General features: G+C 38.1%; 1 protein-coding gene across 3 annotated transcripts in view; it reads left to right on the top strand.

The window, feature by feature from the left end:
- ankmy2a (ankyrin repeat and MYND domain containing 2a) overlaps window positions 1-8,437 on the top strand; it is a 55,473-nt gene extending 47,036 nt beyond the window's left edge. The window contains exon 10 of one of the 3 annotated variants that reach the window (XM_030157626.1): window positions 7,536-8,437. In XM_030157626.1, the coding sequence (XP_030013486.1) occupies window positions 7,536-7,671 (136 nt within the window). In that variant the 3' untranslated portion in view covers window positions 7,672-8,437. The remainder of the gene's footprint in view (window positions 1-7,535) is intronic. The other 2 variants (XM_030157628.1, XM_030157627.1) reach the window with 2 other exon arrangements.
- Window positions 8,438-23,499: the final 15,062 nt, after the last annotated feature.

The raw sequence follows: 23,499 nt of genomic DNA, 5'->3' as shown, positions 1-23,499 counted from the left end.
CAGGATTTTAGTGCTCTAAAGAATCTCCCATTAACCCCAGCTTGAAGAAGCTTCAAATACAGCAAGTCTCTATTTACCCAAAGGCCTTTTTGAAGTCCACGAAACTAACAAAAGTGGATTCACTTTCCATTATTCTGGTCCTGACAATTGTTGCCACAGTATAAATATGATCAATACATGCTCTATGTTTTCTAAATCCATTTTGCTCATCCACCAAACATTAAATTTTTTCAAAATAACTGGTCAATCGAGCATTTAAAATACTTGAGTAAATTTTGTAGACTGTGCTCAGAAGACTAATTCCTCTGTAGTTGAGTGGTATTCTGGGATCATCCTTAACTGATTTAGGAATGGGTTTAATTATGGTTTTATACCATGTTAAGGGGACGATACCATATTCAAAACATTGATTGAATACATAGAAAAGCACATTCAAGAGTTGTGGACATTTCAACACTTCATTCGGGATTTCTTCTATTCCCATTGCCTTTTTCAGTTTAGCTTTATGCAGAGCAACTTTTACCTCATCTAATGTAATATTTGAATTCAGAAACATATTCAACGGAAAGCAGACATCCATTCTAAGTTCTAAGTCCTCCTTCAACTTGAGGGATACATAAAAGGTGGAATCAAAATTTGAAGACAGTAATTCTCCTGAAAGCAAATTAGAAAAATCATGTTCCCATTTTTTAATAACCCCTTCTTTTCTCATTTCCACTGCCCCATTATCTAGGATTACTTCCAATGGGATTTTATTAGCTCTTTGTGGACCTAATTTGTTTATTTCTTTCCAAAACATCTGAGGATTTTTTGTTTGTAAGTAATCAAGTTTTAATGCTTGACCTTTCAAAAATCTTCTTTTGTAAATCCTTATATGTTTATCAAATAGAAGTTGCTTGTGTTTATAGTTTTCTCTTAAGTCCGGTTTATATAAAGGATCTTTGCATTTTAGGAACATTTTTTCAGCTACTTTACGATCAATCCATAGCTTTTGAAGATGGGCATTCCAAAAAGGCTTTGAGGTTGTTTCTGAATGATAGAAATATTCTTTATTTATTGTATTTTGGGGCTTATTCATTTCGACAGTCAGAAACTTACAAAATTCATTGTACCATTTATCAATATCATCTTGAGAATGTTGGGACATCGCTAATTTATCTGTTAGCTCCAGGACTGTGGACTGGCAATTAATAGATAGTAGGAAATTTTCAGGGAGAAGCCTCTGCCTCCTTTTGGGATAACATTTTGGCATATGTTCTTCAGCCATTTGGATGCCCACTTTAAAAGTAAAAAATAATAAAGAATGATCAGGTAAATGACTTCTATCTCCAATAAGGGAAAGACATACAGCTGCGTTTTGGTACATGAGGTCAGTGGCAGTGATAACTTTAAACTCAAGACAGGATTCTAGGCAGCTATGGGGAGTTGCAACATAATCCACCACTGTGCAGCCTCTAACTGAAATACTAGTAAAATTATCCTCGTTCTCATTAAACCTGCTGTTCAAAACACAGCATTTAGAGTCTCTTAAAAACTCAAGAAATGAGTCACCATGACTATTACAAATACAATCCAAAGCCACTCTTGGTGGAACATTGTCTATGTCCCCTATACAGTCTTCTTTGTCACCAATGCAACTGTTAAAGTCGCCACAAACATAAATTGCATCTACGTCGAGACGATAAATCTGTGCTAACAGACACGCAAAAAAAGTCTCACAGTCTCTCCCTCGGATGGAGCCCTCGGGGGAAAGATAACATGAGAACACCACAAAATTAAACTTTAGGTATCGGTGTTCAAAATGCACTCCTATAATACCATCCACTGACTTATCCACCACGTTGATTTTAAAGTGTTCAAAGAGTTCACTTCTAACCAAAAGTCCAACTCCACCGGAGCCCTTTGTCGCATTTATATGTCTGTTTCGGTTATTTCCAAACCAGCCGTAACCACTTAACTCCACAACCCCATTTCTAGTCAGATGTGTCTCATTAAGAGAAATAATATCAGGGTTGAGAGACTGAAGCATTAAACCCCTAAGTTTACAATTTGCAGATGTCCAGCCATTCACGTTCCAATGCACTAAAGACAAACAAGATGAATCAGATCTTACTGGATCAGTAGCAGCTCCTCAGCATCTCCATGCTCTGTCACCTGAAGCTGAAGGTGTTTGCTCAGGTGCCCCGCATTTAAGAAGTTTTCCATTCCCCAACACGTAGTAATCCTTTCCATTCGGTAAATCCCGCAGAAGCACCTTGAAATTGTCCTCCGTAACACGATCCGTGTGTGACTTTGTCAATTTGATGTAAATCCGTTTAAACTTGGCTTGTGACTTTAGGTTAACCTTTCCTCGAAGCACGGCCACCTTTTCTCTCACAGACGTGAACTCCACTTTCACCACACCGGGGCCTGGGCCTCTTGCGCATAGCCTCTCCAGCGCTACCAATGTCACCGTTTGGTCACAAGCACAGTAATCCTCAACCACCTCTCTGATCTTATCTGTCAGATCCTCATTCTCATCATAAGGCAAGCCCATGACCACAATGGGGACATCAGGATCAAATTTATTTGCGGGGCGGTCATGATGCGTCTTTAACTTTTCCTCCAACTGATCCAGTCAAGTTTTAAGGGCACCAATTTCCATGTGAATGTTGTCCTGAATTTCTTTGATACACTTTTTGAACTCACCTTTCAAAATCTTCTCCAGTGAGTTATAAAGTCCATCCACTTTGCTATTAAGCTGTTTTTCTAGACTATCGATTCTTGTAGTCATTATTCTGAATTCCTTCAGTAACACGCCAGCCTCCTCCTCTTTGTCTGACCCACGGTTGTGCGTAACAATTGTTTTTTCAGTCATTGCGCAAATTATGTAAATCAAAACTTAGTGAGATCATCTTCACCACAGAAAAGACAAAAATATATTGTAAATGTCTAGGTCTTACACCCACTAATAGTAATCAAATCTGAAAAGTTTGGTGGAGCCACATGCATCCCAGCTGACGTGTGCCTCGATTGTGTGGGTACCGTGAGCAGCCCTGACTCTGTGCACACTGACCACAGACGTTCGAGGTTTCATAGTTGAGCGTACCAATTTCACATTCAAAAACCGGTTGATATTCGTGGACATCCACGGTGTCAAATATGCCCGACTGTGGGGGCCAAGTCTAAAGTTATAATGGACTTGCCCTGCCATTTTAAGTTTCATTTTCACTGCGCATATTCATTGTGGGGTATGTGCAGCATGAAATGCTCTTCCGTATAAAACGCCCTGATTCCATGATCTCTCTGCTTTGTCAGATAGTCCTTTACGATCTAATATTGTCATATCACACACCCCTAACACACCCACAAACCCTTCAGAGTCCCTGGACGCACCCTGGTGTCCAAATCAAAAACCGATTTAAGATGATTTATGATGATGTGCTTGCACTACCGAAGCCCTAAAAGGACATGCCTTCAAACATTTTTTCTATTGTTTTAATGAGATAACCAGATAATTTTAATGAGGTAACGAGATAATTCCAACACTGAGTGCTATTGCGCATGTGCATCACAATGGTGTCAGGTAAGCTGCAGCAGGAGTAACAGGACTAGGAGAAGACTGGTGCATATTCATGCAGGTAAGCCATTTTTGTGGATTTAGGCTTTCAGGCAGTGTCAACTACTGCGTATCATGTTAAAAATTAAACTTTGTTATAAAAGTTAATCAGGAATTTTCGAGAACCAAAACAGTGGTGCCAAGTCGTGTGAACTGCTGACGGCATATCGCTGGTTCTGTGCAATAAAGCCTGATGCCAAAGTTGTCAAATCCACAGACTACCCGCCAATGACCTGAAATGCAATTTGCTACAGCTTACTGTATCATTGAAGGTATGCGAGTTCTGCTTAATGAGGTAGGCAAACATATCACCAAGTAATGTTTTCGGGGTCCAGCCCCAGGAGAAAACACTGCAGCCCAGTCCCAGGTGCGGAGACTGGGCCCGATATAAGCACCGGTGTAGGACTCATCACTTGCCATTAGAGCCGGACCAATATGGGATTTTTTGGGCCGATACCAATAGTGGGGGCTAAAAAAAAAGCCGATATCCAGTATATTGGCCGATACACGATATTGGCCAATATATGAAAGAAGAACATTGATCTACACAGGATATAATAATCTTATAGTAGATAATTATGGACAGGTGGATTAACAGATGCATACATCATTGTTTATCTCACAAAGATAATTTACACAACTTTAAAATGCTGTATAATAGTCTTTTATTAGACTAGTATGTGACCCATGGGGAACCACGGGTTGTAGATGTGGTAGTTTTTATGCTGGGGAGAGCAAACTTTTGAAAAAGATGTGAGTCTATATTTTATGAGTAGTGACACAAAAATTGTTTGGTAAATCATTCTTTGAAATGTAAGCAACACCTACCTTTAATGAGTCCAACTACAAAGCAAGCTATGCAATCACAAAAATAATTAGACCAAAAAATGTTACTTACCACAAAATTATTTTTTCCCTCACAAATTTTGATGTGTCTACCTCACAGCACTACAACTTCTCATGTGGACTAAGGACTAAACTGAGCATGTGCAGAGTGAATTAGGTGAGTCCTAAGTTGTTGTTCCTGATGGGAGCAATTGCAAGAGTTACTGCTCACCCATGTTACAACTGTCCCTGGTCTCCCCTACACTATTAATACCCAGATGTGCCTACAGAATGAGATTTGGGCGACTGATCGGTCTTGGCGTAGGTCTGTGCTCTCCAAGTGCTTTTCTAGTTTTACTTATTTTAGTTTCTTTTTCAGAGGCATCTTTTCACCAGTGTTCACTCCACAGATCGTCAAATTCACAACACAGTATTACAGACTGTGCATACTGAGTGAAATTTGACAGAAATGTATGGGACGGAGGTACGCATGGACCGCGCTACTAACCACGTACTAAATGGCTAACTCATAGGAAAATGCAAACAGACATTTTTATTGACCGCTTGTGAGGAAAAAACTATCATAAATTTAGTTTTATCTTTGCGTCCCCTCGGACTCATTTTTTCATATTTTTGTGTGTCCTCTCCTAATTTTATGCATTTAGGATGCATGACACAGGAGTAGATGAAAACAATCTCCTACTCTTGCTCCTGCAGCAGCTTACCTGACACAACTGTGATGCTCCTGTGCAATAGCACTCAGTGTTTGATGGAATTATCTCATTAAAACAGTAATTGTTTTCTCATTATCTCATTAAATTCATCTGGTTATCTCATTAAAAGAATAGTTGTTTTCTCTTTATCTCATTAAAATGATCTGGTTACCTCATTAAAACAATGGGTGTTTATTTCTTATCTCATCAAAATAATCTGCTTATCTCATTAAAACAATAGTTGTTTTCTCCTTATCTCATTAAAATTATCTGGTTATCTCATTAAAAGAATAGAAAAAAATGTTTGAAGGCATATCCTTTTAGGGCTTCCATATTGTGCAGGTCTTGAAAGTCTTAAAAAGTATGGAATTTTGAAGCGCTGTTTTCCAGACCTTGAAAAGTATGAAATTTTGCATGACGGTCTTAATATAGTATGGAAAAAAGTTTTTCTCATAGTCAAATTTTAGAGTATACTCAAAGGCATATAATCTTGTAAGATAAAATGAGCAAAGCATATAAAAAATGTAATATGATTTTGCTAAGCGGTTGGTACCAGAATGATATCCAATCAAAGGTTGTGTAGCATACCTTTTCAACTTGAGGAGGTCATCATTCGTCATGTGTCTGAATCCAGGAAATAAACATTTCAGTTGTGGGAAGCAAACCTCCACACGCTCCATGAGAAGACATGACATTCATCCATTTATAAATTCATGCTTTTATACTTCTGGCTGTGCTCTAGTGAAACTTCTTTGTGTGATATCCATGCACTTTTGTGATTTTGATATGTTTTGAAAACGTTACTGTCAGTTTATCCATGGGAGGGTTGTGAGGATGCTGGAGCTTACACTAGCTACCTATGGACATGTCGCCAGTTGATCGCAGGGCTGACATATAGAGACAAACAACAAATCACATTCACTCCCCAGGGACTCGAACCCAGGACCTTCTTGCAGTGAGGCAACATTGCTAACCATTGCACCACCATGTCACATTCATTCATACATTCATTAAAATTAACTTTTCTACTACACACAACAGGTACAATCTCAACCAAAAAAGTAGGCACACATGTATAAAAGTACATAAAGTCAAGATCTTGGGGAAAAAAATAGCAGATTTGAAAAAGTCTGGAATATTATTTTGGATAAAGAGCAAGCACCCTGTATCAGCAGACAGAGCTTCACTGAGTCTTCCTTTCAACTTGTGTGGAAAGTGCAGATGTCAAAGTAATAAAGTGAAGTCAGTTGTGTTGAAAGGCTAAGTAAAACTATACTTATACTCAATAAAAACATAATTCTTGGCAATATTGTCATCACATCTGGTGTGTGTTTGGTGCAGGAAGAGACTGCAAAAATGGGCCTCCATAAGGGAAATGCTTTCATGAAAAGAAAAAAAAAAAACAAGCCACTGTGTTTGATGGAAAACTGAACTAGATCAACCAGTTAGATGTGGCATCTTTTGACACCTGATTGTTGTTACAAATAGTTGTACATAGTTTTCTGCGTTGTAAAAATGGTTCATTGATCAAGTTTGTGGTATACTCTGACACCAGACTGTTGTGTAAATAGTTGTATATAGTTTTCTTAAAAACAACTTAGGCATTCCCTGCATTTCCATGTAAATACAGTCACAGAAAAAAATTATTAGACCATCAAAAGTCATCAAAAAATGGCTATGCAATCAAGTACTAAGTCCTGTGTGTATCATGTGACAGACAAAAAAAAAACATGGAATGCCTAAAATCACTGTTTTTGGCACTACAATGCCATAACTATTGATGTAAGATGTTAGTTATTATCAAGAAAACCACAGAAAATGGCTAGATATCAGCTCTTAAATTAAACTATTATGAGCTATTTTTGTTATCATCATTGTATTTGTCCAAACAAATGTACCTTTAGTTGTGCCAGCCATTAAAACGAACAAGAAATTGAAGGAAAAAAGGGTGGTTTAATATTTTTTTCCTTGACTATAGTTGCTTATGTTATTTGCTACATTTGTAATTATTTTTCTGAAGTTTTCAATTTACATGTTCTGATGAAAAAAGTAAAGAATGTAACTTTTTTTGTATTTGGATTTCATGTTACAGCATGTCAAATGAAAAAAAATAACTGTAAAGACTCACAGATACCAAGCAAGGCAAGGCAATCAGTTTTTTAATGAAAAATATAAAGGTAAAATCCAAAGTATTCAAAAATGGCAAAACTCATAAGGGCTACTCTCCTTCTCTAATTTAATGTAATTTCTCCATTTGTCATCCATGAATGCTTCCAATATACCTTCTGCCTCTGCAGTCTGCGTCATTATGGCATTTCTCTGCAAAGCACATGTAAAAGCTCAATCTGTGCCTTTGAGATTACAGGTAACAAACTCAATGTTGTGACTGTGTGTGTTTCAGAAGACAGTGCAGCAGTGCAGCAGGTGACAGACTCCATGCAGGAGCTCTTGGCAGAGACCAGCAGTAAAGAAACCCCCTCAGATTCTAACGCCGAAACCCAGACCCCCACCACCGTCACTGCTGCTGACAACTGAGGAAGACTGCACATAGAAAAAGCTGAACACATGCATAACAGTACTGTTCACTACAGGCAAAGAGACTGCAACCAGATGAGGACTGGTCCAGCAGGACGCAAAAAAGGCCCTATTTATTGACCACCTGAGACTTCCATAGCAGAGTTTTGTTAAGTGGTCATCCATGCGTCATTTTTCTGTTAATTCCTATGGTTTTTATTATAATACTGTGCATTTGTGAAAATTCCATTTGCTGATGTATTTATGTTAGAGGATGTGAAGTGCTAGAGATTTGCATCCACGATGGAAAATAACTCCGCCTTAAGAAACATTAGCATCCTGTGCAAGAAAAGAAAGTATCTGTGTAACCAATCAGAGCCTTTGTTTGCAAGTGTGTGATTGTTAAGACATTCAGATGATTTTTGTACCTCATTTTGGATTGTGAATGCATAGTGTGGGTCTGCACAATTTTGACCAAAAATGTCTATTTTTAAATGTGGACAACCAGTTTAATGTGTGTGTGGTGGGATGATGATGTTAACCCTCAGGATATTACAAAATGTAATGAACAGAGAAATTTCAGTTGAAATGCAATATTAAGGATTCAGGAAACAGCACAACATCATGTTCATATAAACTACTTACGGGAGCTGTGGCTCAGAAATGCTTTTTTAAAATTGTGTAGCCTGAATGGACAGAGAAGATGAAGTCAAATTAGGCCTAATAGGACTTTGTCACTGTGGCTTCCATTTTGTCAAATACCGAATAACTCAATTTAATCATTTAAGAATAAATACCAACTTCATCAAAGAACATATCGTTTGGACTTTTAAAAAAATTAACCTCAGCAGATGTCTGTCAGTCTACGCTGAAATATCTTACAGAGCATGACCTGTTCATATTGGACATGGCTGATTTTATGTTATACAGTTGAGGTCTGCAGTTTCTAATCAACTTTACTAAATAAAAAAAAAATCATGGATAGGAATGCATCTAGGACCCAAAAAAGTTTGTTCAAGGTGCTCTTTGGAAAAAGGGATTCATAAAGTAGATGACAAACAGGAAGAAAACTCCAAGTCACTCTCTTTAAGCATTAAAATGCCTTTATTCTCATGGCATGCTCATATATAGACTTTAAAAAACACTTCAACACGTTTGCACTATTCTGTATTTATCTTGGTCATGTATATATTTGTAAATATCTCCATAGGTGAGGGGTTTTTTTTGGTATGTCCTTTTGAGCTGTAATGACACCATCTACTAGCCATTTTACATGTTAACACTCCTGTAGACTGTTACCTTTATGCCCAGATGTCAGGTTCCTATTGGTCAGGACCTACTTTAAAAGAACCTAAATTTTTTCAGGCATCTGTTTTGTTTGACTTCCTGATGAAGACTTGAAGCCAAAACATTGAAGTGTTTTTTAAGGTCTCTATATGACCATGCCATGAGAATAAAGGCATTTTAATGCTTAAAGAGAGTGCCCTGGAGTTTTCTTCTTGTTTGTCATCAACTTCACTAAATGAATGGATGAGAAGAAATCCTACATTACTTCCCCATAATCATGCACTATAAAACTGACAACAGCAAATGGAAGGAATTAGTAGTACTGTGATGTGAGAGCTACTAAGTTGTATTAATACATTTTATGCATCAATAAAAGAAAAACAAACTAGTTGGAGATATTCCTCATCTTCCTAAAAGAATCAAGCTCAGTGAAATTAGAAATCTTAGGCTTCGGGTTCTATGGAAGAAAGGAGGAAGAAAAGAGTCACAATGGGTTAAAGGTGCGGGAGACTTTCCTCACCAATTTTTCATCAAATCTGTAAATCCCCAGTCATAGCCAAAATATCACAAATCCATAAGTCTTTCTGTGATAACTCACCTGAATCTCTTCCCTCATTGTGAGCAATTTCGAAGTGTACTCCACCATAAACAGTCCATGTGTTTACAGAGCCGGTAGGTAACTCGACCATCTTTGGAAATTTGTTGCAACGTGCATTGTGGGAAGTAGGGATGTAACAATACAAAAATTTCATATCACGGTTATCATTATTATCGCGGTATTTTTGAAATGTGTTCAAAATGTTCAAAAAGTACTAATACACACACTGAAATAATATAACCAAGTTGTATTTTGAAAAAAAAAAAAACAAAAAACTAATAAAGTAACATGCACAATGTACTTTCTGTTGCAGAAACATTCAAGTAATAACATGTAAACAACAAACATACAAATGTGCATTAAAGCTGGCACCTTATGAACACAAGAGATATCTGCACCAGGGGTGGGAACTGATAGGATTTGATCAAAATCAATGCCATTATCAGTTCTGCTTATCAGTCTAATTCCTTATCAGTTCTCCTATTGATTCCTGAGGTGTTTTTGAGTGTGAAAAAAAAAAAAAAAAAGTAGATGGACGGGTCATAGTGGAGTTTGTTTGAACATTTTCCATATCAAATCATTCACAGTGTCACACATATCCACTATTGTACACACACAAACAGAAAGTGAAACACAGTCATGTTTTCCTGAACTGTTTCATGAACAAATGCAAATATTCTGAGAGAATGAGGATTTAAAACATGTTAGGCTGATCTGATCCAGACTGGTCAGTGGTTCACTCCTGGTCAGTGACAGACCAATCCCTACAGTCAGTGGCGTGCACAGACATTTAGAGGGGCAGGTCCTCAGCCAACGAAAAAGGGCACCCCTCTCCAGAGTCCGAAAATCCTGATCTGCAGCGTTTTCATAAATATTGGTCCACAATAACTTGCCATCACTGTTTATTCAGTATTACACATATGTTAGCATTCTACAAAACAATGTACTGCTACTGCAATGGCCTTACACTTTTCACACCAAATAACTAGAAAAAAACAAACAAAAAACATTCTACTTGTAAAGTACAATGAGCATAGGCCTTAAGAGTCCAGGAGCAAAAAAATGACGTGAGGAGGATTATGAACCACCCAACCATGTAAAAATCTACAAAGCCAAAACTGAGTCACAAAACCATGACAATCACTAATTTACTGAACAACCTCTATCAACCTGAACAAACCAATATCATTTAACCAATCTAGGACTGCACACTTGACACAACCGCGCATAAGGACTGACATTTGGCTTGATCCAGGACAGAAGAGAGCTGGTACTCTGGGCTGCCTGCTGCAAGTCTCTTTCCCTCTGTTTCTTTACTCTTTCCTTTCTTGGCATTTTGCAGCAACTGATGAATAAGAAACATCAAATTGCGCACTACAGTGAACATTGTAGACCAGGGGTGTCAAACTCATTTTAGTTCAGGGGCCACATATGCTTAATATGATATAAAGTGGGCCGGGCCAGTAAAATAATATAAATAATAGGATAAGAACTTTTGAGTGAAAAAAGTAAATTCTGTAATGAAAATGTTTACATCTACGAATTGTACTTGAACATAACATGAACAAATATGAACAACCTGAAAACTTGTTAGTAAAGTAAGTGCAATGTTAACAATATTACACCTCAGTTTATCATTTATACAAGTTAATCACAACTTAGAGATCACAGTGGATCTACAAATACACCAAACATTAATTAACAGGGAGGATATTATTAAAATTCCACATACTTCTCTTAAGACATTTTAGATATTCACATGTTTTGTAAAAAGCTTGTCTGTAAATATAAACATTTTTGTGTAATTTGACTTTTTTTACGCTAAAACAAAGAGACAAATTTACAGTTTTCATTATTTATAGGTTATTATGATAGCATTTTACTGGTCTGATCCACTTTAGACTGAAATGACCTAAAATGATTTTAACATCCTTGATTATTAATATCTTCAGTGTAATTTTTGCATTTCACAAATTCATCCCAGGGGCTGGATTGAACCCTTTGGCGGGCCGGATTTGGTCCCCGGGCCACGTGTTGGACACCTGTGTTGTAGACATACAGATTTTTTTTCATGCTTGTGTAACTTATAATGACCAACAACGACTTTGACAATAATCTAATAATCTGAAACTTCACATCCCAATAATTTCCAGAAAAGGGGATTTGATTTAATTTTAATATTGTGTGTCATACTCTAATCAATGCGAATGTAACATGAAGCCTAGTGTCTGGGTGCTCACCCCTGATCTGCTCCTCTTGTCGACTCCCCACAAACTCCACTGCCTCTGTTCAGCTTGACACCACAACAACACGCACTTTTACACAGTTTGGATTAATAGCCTATTATAGATTTGTGACTCTGGAAATATACCGGGTACTCACAACTTTTCACGCAAATAAGTAGCAGAGGATTTTCGTCAGTTCGCTGGTTCGTCCCTCCATCTCTCCTCACATTATCAAATGCACTGAATTAGCGTCACCGGGCCATGGGCCGTGACCTCTCTGTGACCTCTGTGATCTCTCCGCTTGCCACAGCTAATCATCCGACACACGCTAGTATTGGGCTACTACACTAACCAGCCAAACTTGTGGGGAACAGGACAAAGATTTGCTTAAACAGTTGTAAGACAAAGGTACTGCTATTCTTGCCAGATTGTCTCTTACAAAAAGTCGAGGCCATGCAATGTGTGATCAGCAACAGCGGAGCTCCGACCGCATTAGTCGAACACGGAGCCGGAGAGAGAGGCAGTGAGAGGAGGAGGACTCAGGGAAGGACAGAAGGCACTGGGAATTATTTGGATTTAACTTAATATTAAAATATGATTATAATGTCATGTCGATGCGGACTATATTGTCTTCTTTGAATAAGGAAAAAAAAGAAATGATTACATTTAAAAAAAAAAAAAAAAAACGATCACCGGAAGGGCACCGAGGCCAGAGGGGCAGGTCTTGAGGGACACCTCGGGTCTACCTGTGCACGTCCCTGCTACAGTGCCATATGGTCCAGTTCCTCTGGAGGTCAGTCAGTGGATTTACTGTTGAATGTCCTTCAGTTCATAAAGCCTCCTCTCCTTTGGTTTTTCATGTGTCTTTGTACAGTTGAAGTTCACTCATTTGGGCTCATTTGAACTGACATGAGTTTGTCCTGAGTATCTATATTCAGACGGTTTCTCTGTGGGTGAGGATCTGAATCAATGGGGGCCGGGGAGGGTTTAACGCTAGCGCGGACGGGGACTATCAGCTCGCTTGCTAGAACGGACTGAGTCCGTGTGCGTGCTTGTTTGGACCAACCCGCAGTCGGACGGATTGGGCCCGTGCGTGCGTGCGTGCGTGCTCCGACGGACCCGTAGTCGGATGGGCCGGGTCCGTGCGGGAGCCCCCATCCCCATATCTTTGGAGCTCTGTCCGTGCAGGTGCTTTCCGCCATGTTTTCAGAGGCCAAACATTACAAACTCAGGAAATGTTCTAGGTGCGGTAATCGAACACGGTTATCATAATAATTACAATTTAAACGGTAATACTAACCATCGGAAATTTTACTGCGGTTTATCATTATACCAGTTATCATTACATCCCTAGTGGGAAGCGGAGGTTCGTGCATCCGCCAGTCTAAGGAGGCCGGCAGTAGGCATGGCAGGGGTGGGCTCAGCCCACCCAAATGTCCGTCTTAAAAGTTAAACGGAAAACGTTTATCCAATAGAAAAATACAACAGACTACACTACTATTGTCTCTTATTTGCAATTGGGTGGGCAGACTACAGCCTCCTCTATTCCGTGAGTGATTGGTTGTCATTTTTGCTTTGCGTTTCCTGAGTACTGCATTCGCTCATACAGCAGCTCACAGTCTGTCGTCCATTTCTGAGTTAAAGGACCCTCCTCGGTCTCTGCCGCACCTATCGGAGTTTCTCTTTAATATCGTGATTCTCTCTATCAGAGTTTCACTGTATCTGTGGCTTTTTGACATGCTCTTGGGCTGAGCACTGTCTCTTGGCTCCTGCAGAGCAGCTGGCCCAGTTTTGCACCCACTCACATCATGTTATGTACGCACACACTGACTAAAGCTGCGCCAATAAAATATTGGGCAACACAACACCAGTAAAACACACACACAGTCTCTCAACCGTCGCTCAATGAAGGGACAAAAACCGAGTGAGGGGCAAATAATCTGTCACTAAATTATATTAATAATTATAATAATTTTGTCTTGTTACACAACCATGTAAAACAACATAATACACAGTGCAATCATAACATTTATTTTATGACATAAAAATAATACAGAAGTGTGTGAATGAGTGAATACAGGTAATTTCCATTCATTTCCACTTGATGGCAGTATTGTATCATCAAGTAACTGTGACTGTCTCTGTGGGTGTGTTTAATTGTGTACATTTTTATGTGCATATAATTATGTTAACCATTTCTATTTGGTTTAACGCCTCTCTCTGCGTGTGTTGGTATGTGTGTGTTGAAGTGTTTATATGTACAGGGTGGAGAAGCAAAATTTACAATGAACATTTAGTTGTTTTTTTCTCAGCAGGCACTGTGTCAATTGTTTTGAAACCAAACATATATTGATATCATAATCATACCTAACACTATTATCCATACCTTTTCAGAAACTTTTGCCCATATGAGTAATCAGGAAAGCAAACGTCAAAGAGTGTGTGATTTACTGAATGCACTCGTCACACCAAAGGAGATTTCAAAAATAGTTGGAGTGTCCATAAAGACTGTTTATAATGTAAAGAAGAGAATGACTATGAGCAAAACTATTACGAGAAAGTCTGGAAGATACTATTAAAGAAGAATGGGAGAAGTTGTCTCCCGAATATTTGAGGAACACTTGCACAAGTTTCAGGAAGCGTGTGAAGGCAGTTATTGAGAAAGAAGGAGGACACATAGAATAAAAACATTTTCTATTATGTACATTTTCTTGTGGCAAATAAATTCTCATGACTTTCAATAAACTAATTGGTCATACACTGTCTTTCAATCCCTGCCTCAAAATATTGTAAATTTTGCTTCCCCACCCTGTATATATGCCATTTTTGCTGTTATTCAATGCTCCTCCTGTCTGTTCTTTCCTGCAGGGTTGTTGAAGCGCTTGAATGGAATTACATATGCAAGAACTGCTTTGGTTTAATGCCTTGCCTATCTTGTTCTTTCACAGCTACAGCTGGACAGTAGCTGTAATTGATAAGTCCCACTAATAAAACGATCTAATGTTTTCTGTTATGCAAAGTTTTAGAGTATCAATGAACGAGTGTTTAGAGTAAAGTCGACCACCACCTTTAACTCTTCTTACTCTCCTATGAATGAGGCGTTATTCAAGTAATAAACAAGTTAATAAACAATAAATGAGTCAATAAACAACTGGATCACTGAAGGTTTGCTGGCTTAGTTTAAGTCAGCTCATACCAGCCGCAATTTGTGAATCCTGCTTCCAACATTATAGACTGTCTTGAGGCTGGTATTGGAATATCTTGCACAGTGAAGAAGTCACTTATACCAAAAAATGTCTCATAATTGAGGTTACATTGTAAGTTAATCTAAATCCTGCAGCCCTGCAAGTGATGAGTTTTCAATGTCGAAACAATGCAAAATTGATGGAAGAAGCATCAACATGTGTGAATGCTACTGATTTTAAAGGTGTTTCTGTTTAAAATAATGTCTCGATTACTGTGCTACGCATTTGCACAGAGGAACACACTCTTCCACCCGCTGCCATTTTAAAATATCTGCAGATATTGTTATTGTTATTATTATTATCATTATTATTATTATATCTTTTATTTTCTTTGTATCTGATGGGACAGATTACCAGTTACAGTGACATTTACTTCTCATAATGTGCAGTTGTGACTACAGACTTAAATCAACAGAGGTCAGAGTTTCACCAGAGGATACAAATCATTTTAAGCTTTTGTTAATGTAATGGGAATTGTCAAGTTAGGTCGAGGTCAGGGCTCCTCAGGTCAATAGGCATAGAGTGGAAACATATTATCCAGGGTAAAAACTGTGATTAAGTATAACGTAATACTAACATGATAATTGAGTTGATTTATTAAGCTGAATTAGATATAAGGATTGTGATCAAAAAGTATAGTTAAGAAAAGAATATTTAGATACATGTTGATTTATATGTGATTACTGTGTGTAAAAAAGAGGATTTATTGGGGCATGCTAGGACAGAGAGGGGTCAATTCGGGACATGATCTGTACAAAATGTACGTGCACATTCAGATCAATGTTGCAAAAAAGGAGGAGTGAGAAAAACAATGGGCTATTTACTGCACCCAAACTGGTCAAGACCGGTAAAAAAGGGAAATTCCACCGGGGACATCTGGACATGACTCATCTATCGATGAAGTCAACTGTCTAGGCCAGGGGTCACCAACACGGTGCCCGCGGGCACCAGGTCGCCCGCAGGGACCACGCGAGTTGCCCGCAGGCCTGTTCTAAAAATAGAACTAGTTCAAGGTTCTCCAACACGTTGCTCGCAATCTTGGTTCGCCAAGTGTCACTAATATAAAAACACAAAGTTGATTTGTCATTTGGTAGAACAGGTCTAAATTTCCACCCAATCAAAATTACAAGTGTCCTGTCCCCCTCCCGAGATGAAACGGTCAACTAGCTGTCAATCAAACTTTAGCGCTGGTTTGCTGCCTGTCATTGGAGAGGGGCGGGGCCCAGGATGAGCCAGATGCCACGCAGGTAGTGGGTTTAGCCCTGCAACGATGTCGGCCAAATATAGTCAGGGAGTTATTTTCACCAACGATGAGGCACGGACTTCTGTTTGACAAATGTGAAAGACGAGTGTGTGTGTCTGATCTGTGGCACGTTCTGGAAGTCAGTAAAAGATGCAACGTGGAGCGGAATTTCACCAAAGTTCACAGCAACTTTTCTGGAGATTCTCCGGTGGGAATCAGCCACCATAAAGAGAAGGTAAAAGAGCTGAAAACTAAAGTCCAAAAACAACAGTCCATGTTCACTAAACTGACCAAGGCCAGCACTTCAACAGAGGCATCAGTAAAATGGTTCACATCCTGGACAAGCGCAAACATATGTACACTATCTGTGCATGCGCTCAGACAGCTGGAGTCGGACCTGAACAGGTGCCTCTGCATTTTACTCCAGTGTGATGACTCTGTAGAAGTGATGGGGATGGTGGATTTATGTGCACAAAGTTCTGGTTTTAATTAATATGTTTTGACAGCATATGTGAATTTAGAAAAGGTCAAATCCTTCAGAAATACAGCAGCACATGCTGGTGAAGTTTTATTGTGTGAGTGACAACGTTCCTTTTCACAATTTCAAAGTATTAAAAATGCACATACAGGTGTGTATTATTTGTTTTTAGTAATTCTATAAAAATATGCAGGATTGTTCCATTTCATAATTTTTGACATAGTATTAAAATATTTAGGAATACAGCATGCAAATGCTTGTATTTGTTTTTTTCTACTTTTGATTTTCTTAATTAAAGTAAAGTAATAGTTTCATATTAACACTTTTTAAGTATTGTAAATGTTAAAACAAAGATATATAAATAAATAAAATAAATGAAGAGCACAATATTACAAACGTATGATACAAAATATGTGTATGTATGAAAAATAGCAATGTAAATAAATGTTGCTAAATTAGAGTAGCCCTCCGGCAACTTCATTAGGTAAAAGTAGCCCACAGAAGAGAAAAGGTTGGTGACCCCTGGTCTAGGCGTTAATGAAGTAATGCCTAGAGTTCGATTAAAAACCAGAATTGCTATTATAGCATTTCAGAAGTACAAGACGCTCTAAGAGGTTGAGTGCCCTACGTTTAAAAACGTAGAGAAGATAACTCTGAGTGATGCTCTTTTGAGACCAGAAAGGAGCATGGCGGATTGGCTTCGGAGTTAATCTTACTTCTCAAAGAATGCTGGAGGTTCATCAGATAGAGTAACTTTGCATCGACGAATCGAGATCTGAAAGCAAAGACCTATTTTCTTCTGATGACAACGGACCAAAGACTTTAAAGACAAGAACTGTCTTTAAGAGAACTTTTACCAACTCCACGGGGACATTTGACAACGAACAAGCTGTGTACCAGAGTTTGTTGGGTCTTTCCCTGCTTTGGTCCGAACTGGAAAAGAAGAAGATTTTTATATTTCTTAATTCTTTTTCCTTTTACCCTGCATTTAAAGATGGTTTTACCAGTTTCGGCCGAGCTGCTGAGGTCATCTTCTAAATTGTATTAATTTTTATTTTTCTGAATTTGAACTTTTCAAATTTTTTCTTATATTCGAAAACGAAAGTTTTTTCCTTTTTCTTCCCTTGAGGACATCAAGCAAGGCAACAACTGACATTTTCAAAAGGACTCAAAAGACTGAACTGTGGGTCGAGGGATAACAACTGGGCTGCATCGAAGTAAGGAAAATTGAGGACGGTTAGGTTTAATAATCAGGATATTGATTTATGGTCTTAAAAGTTCAGTTTAATGATTTTATTATTGATTGATTGATGATTTATGTTTATGCTTTGCTTTGCTAAAAGTGCCTACAATAAATTTATAAAAGGTAAATTCTAAATTCTCCTTGAATTATTCCCAATGTGGTACCTTATGTTGGTGAATGTAAAACGTTAGGTTATTGTGTGTATAACATCTAAAGGTCCTAAAGGTATCTTAGCCATAGTCTACCTACCATTTATAATGTGTCCCTAGGGCCTTCCATTCCTGGCCTTTAAATTATTACCTGTCATGTAACAAGTGCACTAAATCCATGTGAAACAGCTGCCACAACCAACCGGGCTGGTATTATTACTGACCATAGAGTGGGTTTCTCCTGGCAGTTCTGGTACTAGAGTTAGCGGGGCAGAGGTTGGAATTAAAGGTAGTAAGAAGACAGGCAAGTGTTTGAAAATTTGTTCAGCTATTCAGTATCATTCAGTATCTCTACGGGTTAGTGCATGAGGGTAAGACCCCAGCTTAGCCACGTAGGATCAGGACCCTATTTAAACGGAGAGCTGAACCATAGTAGTACAGAGGATTTAACAGAATGTATTACAAAGTCAAATATTTTCAGTGTGTGCAAATGTAATACGTTACAGCTTTACATATCTAACCTTGTAGCAATGGCTTTTAGTGAAAACGTCATTTTACTGAGTAACATGTTATGTCACTGCACTGGAATCTATATATAAAATAAAACCATACCGTGTGGTCCAGCTGAAATAAGGGTGGATCCTTTGGCTCCCTGCCATCTCTTCATCTGCCTCCTCAGCATCTGCTTCTGTCCCTCTTCCATAAACCAAATCTTCCTCATTTTCATCCCTCACATTGACATCATCTTCTTCCTCTTCTTCACTTCCTTCCTGGTCTGTTCCTCTCTCAGTGGCCCTCTTCAGCTCTGACCCTCCTGGTTTCCCTACCTTCTTTCTTCTCCTTCATTTCTCTTTATCTCTTCCTCCTCTTCATTCCTCATTTTTTCCCCAAAATAATTAGTAATGATGGTACTTTTACTTTTTCTTTTCATTGTGGCCGCACGTGCCAAGATATGAACATTTCAGGGTTAAAATCCTTGTATTTTTCTCACTGTATTATTTTCCCAGTTTGACAGTAAGGATGTAACCTGCTTTAACTGTTCAGGCTCATTGCTACAATATTAATCATACTGTGACTGAAACAGTGACCCTCTGAATTCAAACATGGCACTTTGTGATATCTAAATGCTTCATAGAGTGTTTATTACTATATTCAGCTAACTAACCAAAGGGGAAAATGCTACAACAAATCACACGCGACTGAGTCACTTTGTCTAGTGATGAATGAACATACTGAATCTGTAGCATATATTCCATTCTTTACATATTTAACTTAACTTTAGTTTTGTGTGTTAGGGAAACGGACTTCACCTGATGAAAGCTGGGCGGCTCAGTCGCTCCACTCTGCCTGGTCACAGACTCAGTTTCCAGGCACACACCTATATCAGATATGAGTTTACCAACATTGTGGACAAAACCCTCAGTGGGTTTAATTCTTGAATAAGTAACTGAATGAACTTTTAATTATTAACTTAGAGTACTTTTTAGTTTTGGTTAAAATGTACCTAATTTAGTGTTAAAGGGAATATTTCCCTCTCTAGCATCACCACCTACTGGTCAGTTTGGGTTATCATTAAACTTGTCGTCAATTCACACTCCCCAACTGTAGCTGTAATGCTAATTAGCACCAGGCATTTCACAGCATAAAAAAGACCCAAAAGTTTCTATTAGTGCTGGGTGATACCACACTTTATGATTCGATACAATACCGATGACTTTTTTGGCAATATATAGGATGATAGCCATCCTACTATAATGGACGTTCTGTGTCTTTGTTCAATGCATGTCTGACGCGTGTCCCGATGTTGCAGCATGGGAGGGTGTGCAGGTGCAATGCCGCTGTTGCACCACGGGAGGGCGCTATCATACAATGGCACCACGAGTACAATGCCGCTAGTCAGGTAAAATGAGCAATTTAAGGTTTGAGCCTCCTAGCGCTTTAAATTTAAGAGCCAATGAATGAAAATGATTTCAATTTGCTGCCACATCTGGACTTGACAAAAAAGAATTGATTTGATCAGTCTGTGTTTGCTGTGGTGGGTGTAGCAATGCCTCACATCCGGCCTGCTGAGGAGAACTGTGAGGAAAATGGCCTGGCAGACAAATCTGACTTTAAAATGATAAAGTTGAGAAGTCAGTCGAAAATAGGTGTACATCTGTAAAAACTTATGCATCATATGTGTTGTGATTGTCTGCATAAGATATAATGTAAATTTTTTGTTTATCTAAGTTCTTTTTTATGAAAATCATTTTTGATGGTGGCTCATTTTACCTTAATGTATTCAGATTAACTGAGCTATCCATTTCAGCTAAAATGAGCCACCCTCAGATTTGTGTTTTAGCAAAAATTTTGATGGTTCCATTCATTAAAATACAGGAATTTGATAATATATGAATGTGTTTCAGCATATCTTACATGCCTTATGTGTAGCTGGCCTTCTATATGCATCACAGAACCAGATTAAGGGCTGGTCGTACAGGGTATGCAAGCCAGGGCTTGGGATGCAAAAACCTCGAGTCCTTGTCATCTACAAGGGCTGCAGGACTCAACAAACTAATGGTCATGTAATGGTTCCAGGATCAAGAGAACTTGTTCTACATGCTTGGCTTTGAGGGCATTCCATTTCATCTCTGGAACTGCAATGAGTCTGGTCTCCAAGACCAGTTCACATGAGCTAAGGTGGTCAGATAGGTGGGACACCCATACATGGTGGTCTGCTCAGTTGAAAAGGGCAAAACATGCTGGAACCAAGAAGGAAGGAAATGGTCCAGGTAGAAGCTGCCAAAGTCTGAGTTGTTTTTTTTTTTTTCTTTTTTTGTGACGACGATGGCTTTGTCTATCAGAACTGCCTGTAGAAATCAGTCCACGTGTAGACCAGTGGAGGAGGAGCCCCACCACTTCATATCCACACAATGTTATTGCACTATCCGGTTCAGTATACAGTTATTATGAATGACTAAAGTGTTTTAACATTAAAGTGACTATGATTGTTTTATCAAAAATTACTCTATTTTGCTTTGCCACTTCAGTGGCTCATTTTAGCTGAACACATGGCCCATTTTACCTGAAGACAGCTTATTTGAAAAATGTGGGACAGCTGATGTTTCAAAAGCTATAGGACCTGAACAATTCTATTTTATGTCCTCAATTCTACACAAAAATATTTAATACTTTCCTTATTTCCTACAAAAACATAATTCAGTGAAATACATTCCTTTTTAAAGTGTTCTTTAGCTATTAACCAAAAAGTGGCCCAATTTGGCTGATGTCACCCTATTTGATACCTGATACCGATACTTTGAGTGATTTTTTTTTTTTTTTTTTTAATGAAAATGTTACACTTAAAAGACACCACACATGACAAATACTGTACATTTAACTGATTTATTGTGCATTAACTGTAGTGGTCATTGTTTTAACCCATAAAGACCCAGTGATACAGAAATCTGTAATGATGTTGAAATGATGGTGCTCCAAAACCATCTTTGGCTTCCTCAGATGAAATCAAAGTCCAATACATCTTTTTTCCACCTGATGTACACTTTTGAAATGTCCATGTGTCATTCAGTTAACAGTTAAACTGTTAATACTTTTGTCTTTTGTGTTCATAATTTTATGTTGAACATGTTTTAAATAAACCTACAAGCGTTACATTTATTGTTTGTATTTATTAGTGAAGCCGGGATAAATTTCACATACAACTTCAAATACAATTTTGTGGGGACTTTATTTTCTTTCTGCTCATGTAGTGTCCTCCAAATTGTGATTTTCAGATTTCTCCAAAGACGAAATATCTAACAAAATGTCCATTAACATAAGTAGTTCAGGGCTGTTTCAGTCCATAAAGCATCTTGAACATGAATGACAGTTCGACCCAAATGTAGAATATTTTAAGTGTAAATACTATACAAAAATATGGCAGTGGCACACTTCTATGAATAAAAAAAACAATAAAACAGTCGCCACAATTACATTTTTTTACAAAACACACTAAATCAAATTTAGCAGCAATTTCAGTTCACAAACTCTGCTTTATACATTTTACCAACAGAAATACATTACTGCTAAATTCATACTGAATTCAAACAGCAAACATCCTCTGTCTGCTAGGTTTCTGATTCACAAACATCGGCGATCCTATAAAAACAGTTGCACAAAATGTAGTCTCCTATAAGTGTGTAAAACAACACTGAAGCACTATCGGACATTACTGTACAAAAATAAACTTACAACATAGGATGCTTCATGATTTCACCAAATGACAGGCTATCTCCCATGGGAAAGACTGCGTTATGCTGTAGTGATGTGACGTTCACGAACGAATCAAATCTTTTGAACGGCTCTTTGAAATGAACGATGGGAACCGAGTCTTTGTAAAGAGCTGTTGATTTTTTTTTTTTTTTTAAGGAGGGAGTGTCCGATTGCCTGTCAATTTAGCATCACTGGGAGGCATTGGGCAGGAGGAGAATGTTCGAGCAGAAAAAAAAAGAGTGCACTGCGCATGTCTCATGGCAAGAAGTTAGCAAAAAAACAACAGTTTGAAGTGTGAGGTGAGCATAGAAAAGTTTGAGAGTGAGTGAGTGACCACTGGTGCGTAATGAGCCAAAGAAAAAGGAGTAGTATTTGGATGCACTTTTCAGAAAGAAAAGATGGGCATGGAACTTGCAATATTTGCAAAAAATATATATCTTTCAAGTCTGGATCAACGAATAATTTGCACTGCCATTTGAAAACTCAGCACCCGACTGTACTTGTGGAACATACTGTTCTTATTCTAAGAATTGCACTGCAGTTCAGGTATTTAAGTAATTGCAGTGATTAATCACTGTTGTGTTTTGTGCAATTTTTTCCGTATTGACACATTTATTGTTCTTGTTTTGAGGAGACTAAAATGTTATTTCATAAGAAAATTTTTTATTTTCTTCTTCAGTTTTAGGCTACAGACTAGTCCACATAATGTACCGTGATGTTTTTTTTTTTTTGGTCAAATTCCAGCATTTGCCTAATGTCTATGGAAGCAAATCTGTGTCATCAGATTTTGAATTATAAAAGAAGATTTGTAGCTGAAGAAAAGTTTTGAACACACGTAAAAAAAAAAGAGGTTGTAAAAATAATTTGTGCAAGTGTAGACCATATTTGTATCATTGGGAATGTTTTGTTCACATGTATAACTAAATCTGATAGAGGCACAGCTCTGCCACCCTCAGGTACAACGCTGAAGTTACAAGTTAAAAAACTGAAGTTACGGATCACCGAATACAAGTTACGAATTACGAATTTTGGCCTTGTTCTGATGTCCGAGCAAATAACCAATCAGAGCATTATTCACTGACCTGCCAATCAACATTACCCCACCTATATGCAAATTTCCACCCAATCAA

The sequence above is a fragment of the Sphaeramia orbicularis genome, chromosome 16 (genome assembly GCF_902148855.1).
Source record: "Sphaeramia orbicularis chromosome 16, fSphaOr1.1, whole genome shotgun sequence".
In the NCBI taxonomy this organism is placed as follows: domain Eukaryota; kingdom Metazoa; phylum Chordata; class Actinopteri; order Kurtiformes; family Apogonidae; genus Sphaeramia; species Sphaeramia orbicularis.
This window is presented reverse-complemented; position numbering and strand designations above follow the sequence as displayed.